This window comes from Salvelinus fontinalis, unplaced genomic scaffold, assembly GCF_029448725.1.
Source record: "Salvelinus fontinalis isolate EN_2023a unplaced genomic scaffold, ASM2944872v1 scaffold_0331, whole genome shotgun sequence".
NCBI lineage: Eukaryota > Metazoa > Chordata > Actinopteri > Salmoniformes > Salmonidae > Salvelinus > Salvelinus fontinalis.
This window is the reverse complement of record NW_026600540.1, coordinates 105,455-115,000: the sequence shown is the minus strand read 5'-3', so window position 1 is coordinate 115,000 and position 9,546 is coordinate 105,455. Positions and strand designations below refer to the sequence as shown.

Genomic DNA, 9,546 nt, shown 5'->3' with positions numbered 1-9,546 from the left:
GTTGCCAGAGAGACGTTACCTGAGCCAAACTCCCAAGGTAACAGGCTTTTCATTCATTTCTCCTGCCAGACTTTTCATTCATCTCTCCTGCCAGACTTTCATTCATCTCTTGTTCCTTCCCCTCACTGGTCCCTTACGGGGACTTTCACACGCTAAAACATACTCAGAAATGGTGTCTTTACTCTGATTAAATGTAGTTACAGTGACTTCCTTTATAAATGGCCAGTGAGTCACACAATGGAATACATTTAGCCTGTGCTTTGCATCACCATTAGTATTGTTTACAATATAATGCATACTAGTTCCTGTTCCTGTAAGGATGTACCAGGAAGACATTACATCACCATTAGTATTGTTTACAATATAATGCATACTAGTTCCTGTTCCTGTGAGGATGTACCAGGAAGACATTGCATCACCATTAGTATTGTTTACAATATAATGCATACTAGTTCCTGTAAGGATGTACCAGGAAGACATTACATCACCATTAGTATTGTTTACAATATAATGCATACTAGTTCCTGTTCCTGTAAGGATGTACCAGGAAGACATTACATCACCATTAGTATTGTTTACAATATAATGCATACTAGTTCCTGTTCCTGTAAGGATGTACCAGGAAGACATTAAATCACCATTAGTATTGTTTACAATATAATGCATACTAGTTCCTGTTCCTGTAAGGATGTACCAGGAAGACATTACATCACCATTAGTATTGTTTACAATATAATGCATACTAGTTCCTGTAAGGATGTACCAGGAAGACATTACATCACCATTAGTATTGTTTACAATATAATGCATACTAGTTCCTGTAAGGATGTACCAGGAAGACATTACATCACCATTAGTATTGTTTACAATATAATGCATACTAGTTCCTGTAAGGATGTACCAGGAAGACATTACATCACCATTAGTATTGTTTACAATATAATGCATACTAGTTCCTGTAAGGATGTACCAGGAAGACATTACATCACCATTAGTATTGTTTACAATATAATGCATACTAGTTCCTGTAAGGATGTACCAGGAAGACATTAAATCACCATTAGTATTGTTTACAATATAATGCATACTAGTTCCTGTTCCTGTAAGGATGTACCAGGAAGACATTACATCACCATTGGTATTGTTTACATTATAATGTATACTAGTTCCTGTTCCTGTAAGGATGTACCAGGAAGACATTACATCACCATTAGTATTGTTTACAATATAATGCATACTAGTTCCTGTTCCTGTAAGGATGTACCAGGAAGACATTACATCACCATTAGTATTGTCTACAATATAATGCATACTAGTTCCTGTAAGGATGTACCAGGAAGACATTAAATCACCATTAGTATTGTTTACAATATAATGCATACTAGTTCCTGTTCCTGTAAGGATGTACCAGGAAGACATTACATTAGTTCATTTAGATAGACGTATGCGATGATATACTTTAGCAAGAAGATTCTCTGTCAGTAGCACCGTGTTGAGAATGTAAAATTACATGTAATTACATGACTTCTTTGAAATGTATTGTTGCTGTGTTGCTGTTACTGTGTTACTGTTACTGTGTTGCTGTTACTGTTTTGCTGACCGTGTCCTGACCGTGTCCTGACTGTGTCCTGACCCTGTGTTGACCCTGTGTTGACCGTGTCCTGACTGTGTCCTGACCCTGTGTTGACCCTGTGTTGACCCTGTGTTGACCCTGTGTTGACCGTGTCCTGACCGTGTCCTGACCGTGTCCTGACCCTGTGTTGACCCTGTGTTGACCCTGTGTTGACCCTGTGTTGACCGTGTCCTGACCCTGTGTTGACCGTGTCCTGACCCTGTGTTGACCGTGTGTTGACTGTGTCCTGACTGTGTCCTGACAGTGTCCTGACCCTGTGTTTACCGTGTCCTGACCCTGTGTTGACCCTGTGTTGACCGTGTCCTGACCGTGTCCTGACCCTGTGTTGACCCTGTGTTGACCCTGTGTTGACTGTGTCCTGACTGTGTCCTGACTGTGTCCTGACAGTGTCCTGACCGTGTGTTGACCCTGTGTTGACCCTGTGTTGACCCTGTGTTGACCCTGTGTTGACCCTGTCCTGACCCTGTGTTGACCGTGTCCTGACCCTGTGCTGACCCTGTGCTGACCCTGTGCTGACCCTGTGTTGACCCTGTCCTGACCCTGTGTTGACCCTGTGTTGACCCTGTGTTGACCCTGTGTTGACCCTGTGTTGACTGTGTCCTGACTGTGTCCTGACTGTGTCCTGACAGTGTCCTGACAGTGTCCTGACCGTGTGTTGACCCTGTGCTGACCCTGTGTTGACCCTGTCCTGACCCTGTGTTGACCGTGTCCTGACCCTGTGCTGACCCTGTGTTGACCCTGTCCTGACCCTGTCCTGACCGTGTGTTGACCCTGTGTTGACCCTGTGTTGACCGTGTGTTGACCCTGTGTTGACCCTGTGTTGACCCTGTGTTGACCCTGTGTTGCCTGTGTCCTGACCCTGTGTTGACCCTGTGTTGACCCTGTGTTGACCCTGTGTTGACCCTGTGTTGCCTGTGTTGACCCTGTGTTGACCCTGTGTTGACCCTGTGTGGACCCTGTGTTGCCTGTGTCCTGACCCTGTGTTGACCCTGTGTTGACCCTGTGTTGACCCTGTGTTGACCCTGTGTTTACCGTGTCCTGACCGTGTCCTGACCCTGTGTTGACCCTGTGTTGACCCTGTGTTGCCCGTGTCCTGACCCTGTGTTGACCCTGTGTTGACCGTGTCCTGACCCTGTGTTGACCCTGTGTTTACCGTGTCCTGACCCTGTCCTGACCCTGTGTTGACCCTGTCCTGACCCTGTGTTGACCGTGTGTTGACCCTGTGTTGACCCTGTGTTGACCGTGTCCTGACCCTGTGTTGACCGTGTCCTGACCCTGTGTTAACCCTGTGTTGACCCTGTGTTGACCCTGTGTTGACCCTGTGTTGCCCGTGTCCTGACCCTGTGTTGACCCTGTGTTGACCCTGTGTTGCCCGTGTCCTGACCCTGTGTTGACCCTGTGTTGACCCTGTCCTGACCCTGTGTTGACCCTGTGTTGACCCTATCCTGACCCTGTCCTGACCGTGTCCTGACCCTGTGTTGACCCTGTTTTGACCGTGTCCTGACCCTGTTTTGACCCTGTGCTGACCCTGTCCTGACCGTGTCCTGACCCTGTTTTGACCCTGTGTTGACCGTGTGTTGACCGTGTCCTGACCCTGTGTTGACCCTTTGTTGACCCTGTCCTGACCCTGTCCTGACCGTGTCCTGACCCTGTGTTGACCGTGTGTTGACCGTGTCCTGACCCTGTGTTGACCCTGTGTTGACCCTATCCTGACCCTGTCCTGACCGTGTCCTGACCCTGTGTTGACCCTGTTTTGACCGTGTCCTGACCCTGTTTTGACCCTGTGCTGACCCTGTCCTGACCGTGTCCTGACCCTGTTTTGACCCTGTGTTGACCGTGTGTTGACCGTGTCCTGACCCTGTGTTGACCCTTTGTTGACCCTGTCCTGACCCTGTCCTGACCGTGTCCTGACCCTGTGTTGACCGTGTGTTGACCGTGTCCTGACCCTGTGTTGACCCTGTGTTGACCGTGTCCTGACCCTGTGTTGACCCTGTGTTGACCGTGTCCTGACCCTGTGTTGACCCTGTGTTGACCCTGTGTTGCCTGTGTCCTGACCCTGTGTTGCCTGTGTCCTGACCCTGTGTTGACCCTGTGTTGACCCTGTGTTGACCCTGTGTTGTCTGTGTCCTGACCCTGTGTTGACCCTGTCCTGACCCTGTGTTGACCGTGTCCTGACCCTGTGTTGACCGTGTCCTGACCCTGTGTTGACCCTGTGTTGATCCTGTGTCCTGACCCTGTGTCCTGACCCTGTGTCCTGACTCTGTGCTGACCCTGTGTTTACCGTGTCCTGACCCTGTGTTGACCCTGTGTCCTTACCCTGTGTTGACCCTGTGTTGACCCTGTGTCCTGACCCTGTGTCCTGACCCTGTGTTGACCCTGTGTTGACCGTGTCCTGACCATGTGTCCTGACCGTGTCCTGACCATGTGTCCTGACCGTGTCCTGACCATGTGTCCTGACCGTGTCCTGACCATGTGTCCTGACCGTGTCCTGACCATGTGTCCTGACCGTGTCCTGACCATGTGTCCTGACCCTGTGTTGTTGTGTTCCTCCTCAGGTCAGAGAAACAGAGAGAAGACAGGAGAGCGTAACTGCTGTGTCATCCTGTAAATACCCACCTCCCTCTTTAATCACCCCCCCATCCATCCACCCCATCACAGCCATCCTGGATCCAACCAACCTTTAATCATCCCCCCCATCCATCCACCCCATCCATCCACCCCATCCATCCACCCCATCCATCCACCCCATCCATCCCCCCCATCACAGCCATCCTGGATCCAACCAACACACTGACTGTCCTGTCCTGCAGTCTCTCTATCATGCTGCCACACACACACACACACACACACACACACACACACACACACACACACACACACACACACACACACACACACACACACACACACACACACACACACACACACACACACACACACACACACACACACACAGGTCTCCTGTGTGTAGAGAGGTTTCCCCCTCTATCACTTCTGTCCTTAAATCTTCCACTAGTTCATGGACTACTACTAACTAACTACTACTAACTAACTACTACTAACTAACTACTACTAACTAACTACTAACTACTACTAAACTCCTGTTCTATTACCTCACCAAGGTCCCAACCAATGACTGACTAACAAACACACAACAAACAAACAAACCAACGGCCATAATAACATTTCGACTGTGTTTTGACAGTCAGTCCTATCCTCCTCCTGTCAGATCGCTCATCCTCCCTGAACGAGGGGAAAGAAAGACAGAATATCCCTCCGTCTTCCCTTTTCTCCCTGAACGAGGGGAAAGACAGACAGAATATCCCTCCGTCTTCCCTTTTCTCCCTGAACGAGGGGAAAGACAGACAGAATATCCCTCCCTTCTCTCTTTTGGACGACCAAAGTGTAGGTTGCCAATCAAAAACGCCTCTTTTAACCATCGGGTAAAATAATATGTTACTTGTGTAGATAAATCCTCAAAGATAACCAATAGTCCAGACCTCATGTCTCTCTCACGATCCTTTTCAATGATATTGGATATTTTTTTTTTACCATAGTAGGATGGTCAGAATTAGTGTGACTAAAATCAACAGAGGCCAGAGAAACAAAAGGGGTAAAAAAATAAATCACGAAAATGTCACAAAATGGCGTCCGCTAGGCTAGATGCTGTCTGACAATGAAGGATACCTGACAGGCTCACTTTTCCCCTTGAACTCATCTTTTCTTTCCAATCCGCAGGACAGAAAAACAATATAGAAGTAAGATAGATATCGTTTTTTTTTTTTTAGACATGACATGTAGTATTTTCATATTTTAGTGTACGCTTTTCATATTCATTCAAAATGTCTCTTCTTTAAAAAAAAATATATTTTTCACAAAACCAAACGAGTCTCTGAAATGTCAACCGAGCACTTGGGTGTATACCAAGCTTTTTATTTACTACTTTCAAATCTTTTTTTTTTTTACATTTAATTCAGCTCGTGTCACGTCTAATTTTGTTTTTTCTCGACCTGTAGAAACAACTTGGTAGACGACAACGACCACAACATTTTAAATCCTCAAAAGGGGCGGCAGGTAGTCTAGTGGTTAGAGTGTTGGGCCAGAAACCGAAAGGTTGCAAGTTCGAATCCCTGAGCTGACAAGGTAAAAAATCTGTCGTTCTGCCCCTGAACAAGGCAGTTAACCCACTGTTCCTAGGCCGTCATTGAAAATAAGAATTTTTTCTTAACTGACTTGCCTGGTTAAATATATATATATATCCAATTTGTAAGTCGCTCTGGATAAGAGCGTCTGCTAAATGACTTAAATGTAAAAGTTGTTACGAGAAACCTTGCATCTCTATGTCGACAGAGTCCTTATTATCGGATGGATTAGGCTACGAAATCAGACTTTAAAATATATATATATCTAATGAGCGATTCAGAACATGAATAATCATATTTGTCTTGGTAAATTGTATTTTATAACATAAGGAAGTGAAATGGCATGACCAAAGCGAATTAGGACACTCTTCCTAGGGTAGTTATCAGTCTTGAACTCTACGATAAGGTAAAGAAATCAATCTGGAATAAAGTCTCCTTTTCTTCCAAATCTCCCTCCTCTCTTCTTCAGCCATTTTTTTTTGCACTGTAAAAAGAAAATGTTATTCTATTTTATATTTTTCCAATGGGAATAATATAAAAAAATATATATAAAAATAAGTTACCATATGTGTAGAATATATTTAATATGAATGTTATATTGAACAAGTTGAGGCCTATAGATCCAGTATGTTGATACAGTATCTTAGTGTCTGTGTGTACACCACGGGTTAGCTAGCTAGCTTTCTAGACAGTGGTTAAAACCGTTACCTTGGTGACAGGGTCTGCGTCCCGCCCCCCTCCCCTCCGATTGGCTCCCGTTTTCCATATTACAGTGCACTACTTTCGACCGTGGCCCATAGAACCTGTGATAGGCTAGCGTCCTGTCCAGGGGGTGTACTTGTACATCAAGCTACCTCACGCTCCTCCTGTCTTATGGGCTTTTCTAGCTCAGACAAGGCTACTTACTGACATAGGGGCCGGGGTCCAAAGTAGTGCACTATTTAGGGGAAATAAGGTGCCAATTTAGGACGCAGACAATGTATTGTATTTCAAGCAGCAGAACAGAACCATCCTCCTAATCATTAACATACAGAACTATTGTAAACATGTTATACTGCTCTTTTGATTGTCTGTTTTTTAAATTTTTGTTTAAAATGTTTTTTTTTTTCAACTGTTCATAGTTTAATATAATCCTATATAATTTTAATTTCGTTTTATTTTTTTTTGCTTTCTTGCAGCACTAGGTCTTAAAGGATTACAACCCAAACATGGTATCATATTTCCCCTGCAGAGTGCACTACTTTTGACCAGGACCTATATGGCTCTGGCCAAAAGTAGTGCACTTTGTAGGGTACGATTTAGGACGTAGCCCAAAGACTATAGTTTCTCTTGCTCAGTGATCAGGGTTTCAAGCTTGTACAGTGATAATATTAAAAAGCGTTTTTTTTCAAACGGATTGTAAATAACAGTAATGCTTCTTCTCTCGTAACTTCACAATGGAATACATCCATCTTTCAACGAAATAAAGATGATTGAAAGTGCATCCGGTTTGATTGATTGATTTATGATGTATTGTGATCGTTAAAAGTACAAGGTTTCTCCGAGCCCGGCGACAACAGTACGTCACAGGAGGTTGGTGGCACCTTAATTTGGGAGGACAGGCTCGTGGTAATGACTGGAGCGGAATGGGTGGAACGGTATCAAATACATTAAACACGTGGTTGCCATGGTTTTGATGCCATTCCATTTGCTCCGGTCCAGACTTTATTATAAGCCGCCCTGCCCTCAGCAACCTCCACTGCAGTACGTACATACATAATGATGGCGGTTGAAAACACGATAAGATCCTCAGTTTAAAAACATCAACAGTATCCTTATTTCGAACTGTAACAGCAGATCAGAGGTCTCTGTTTAATAAGGGTCACCTCGAGAGAAAAAACACTAATTACACCCACATGCAATTTCTCAGATATTTTTTACGAGACACCTTAGAGCTATTCTCTGAAGACAGTTTTCAAGTAGCTTGGTCACCCATTCAGGTAGCTTGGTCACCCATTCAGGTAGCTTGGTGACCCATTTAGGTAGCTTGGTGACCCATGCAGGTAGCTTGGTAACCCATTCAGGTAGCTTGGTGACCCATTCAGGTAGCTTGGTAACCCATTCAGGTAGCTTGGTGACCCATTCAGGTAGCTTGGTAACCCATTCAGGTAGCTTGGTGACCCATGCAGATAGCTTGGTAACCCATTCAGGTAGCTTGGTGACCCATTCAGGTAGCTTGGTAACCCATTCAGGTAGCTTGGTAACCCATTCAGGTAGCTTGGTGACCCATTCAGGTAGCTTGGTAACCCATTCAGGTAGCTTGGTGACCCATGCAGGTAGCTTGGTAACCCATTCAGGTAGCTTGGTCACCCATTCAGGTAGCTTGGTAACCCATTCAGGTAGCTTGGTGACCCATTCAGGTAGCTTGGTGACCCATTCAGGTAGCTTGGTGACCCATTCAGGTAGCTTGGTGACCCATGCAGGTAGCTTGGTAACCCATTAAGGTAGCTTGGTAACCCATTCAGGTAGCTTGGTCACCCATCAGGTAGCTTGGTGACCCATGGCACTTATCGTAAGAGTAGGGGTGTTAACCCCGGTGTCCTGGCTAAATTCCCAATCTGGCCCTCAAACCATCATGGTCACCTAATAATCCCCAGTTTACAATTGGCTCATTCATCCCCCTCCTCTCCCCTGTAACTATTCCCCAGGTTGTTGCTGCAAATGAGAACGTGTTCTCAGTCAACTTACCTGGTAAAATAACGGTAAAAAAAAAAGAAAAAGAAAAAAAAATCAAGTAGCTTGGTGACCCATGCAGGTAGCTTGGTCACCCATTCAGGCAGCTTGGTAACCCATTCAGGTAGCTTGGTAACCCATTCAGGTAGCTTGGTGACCCATTCAGGTAGCTTGGTAACCCATTCAGGTAGCTTGGTGACCCATTCAGGTAGCTTGGTAACCCATTCAGGTAGCTTGGTAACCCATTCAGGTAGCTTGGTAACCCATTCAGGTAGCTTGGTAACCCATCCAGGTAGCTTGGTCACCCATTCAGGTAGTTTGGTCACCCATTCAGGTAGCTTGGTAACCCATTCAGGTAGCTTGTTAACCCATTCAGGTAGCTTGGTAACTCATTCAGGTAGCTTGGTAACCCATTCAGGTAGCTCGGTAACCCATTCAGGTAGCTTGTTAACCCATTCAGGTAGCTTGTTAACCCATTCAGGTAGCTTGTTAACCCATTCAGGTAGCTTGTTAACCCATTCAGGTAGCTTGGTCACCCATTCAGGTAGCTTGGTCACCCATTCAGGTAGCTTGTTAACCCATTCAGGTAGCTTGTTAACACATTCAGGTAGCTTGTTAACCCATTCAGGTAGCTTGTTAACCCATTCAGGTAGCTTGTTAACCCATTCAGGTAGCTTGTTAACCCATTCAGGTAGCTTGGTAACCCATTCAGGTAGCTTGGTGACCCATTCAGGTAGCTTGTTAACCCATTCAGGTAGCTTTGTCACCCATCAGGTAGCTTGGTCACCCATTCAGGTAGCTTGGTCACCCATTCAGGTAGCTTGGTCACCCATTCAGGTAGCTTGGTGACCCATTCAGGTAGCTTGGTCACCCATTCAGGTAGCTTGGTCACCCATTCAGGTAGCATTCACTGCATTGCGGGGACGCAAGAAGCGCAGAATCATCGGTGTAGAGAAACAGGAACATGAACAGGTTGCTTTCATGTAATTGATGTACAACAGGAAGAGGATGTGGCCCCCATGTACGGGGATCCCACAAGGTAGAGGTCTGTCCGCGTCC

General features: G+C 45.6%; 1 protein-coding gene across 2 annotated transcripts in view; it reads left to right on the top strand.

The window, feature by feature from the left end:
- The window catches only part of LOC129845648 (ubiquitin-like protein 3), a 63,084-nt gene extending 55,828 nt beyond the window's left edge, over nt 1–7,256 (top strand). Inside the window, exons 4-6 of one of the 2 annotated variants that reach the window (XM_055913510.1) lie at nt 1–37; nt 4,189–4,287; nt 4,332–7,256. The exon at nt 1–37 is cut by the window's left edge and continues 41 nt beyond it. In XM_055913510.1, the coding sequence (XP_055769485.1) occupies nt 1–37; nt 4,189–4,241 (90 nt within the window). In that variant the 3' untranslated portion in view covers nt 4,242–4,287; nt 4,332–7,256. Of the gene's footprint in view, nt 38–4,188 lie in introns of both variants that reach the window. The other variant, XM_055913508.1, reaches the window with a different exon arrangement.
- The last annotated feature ends 2,290 nt before the right edge of the window (nt 7,257–9,546 follow it).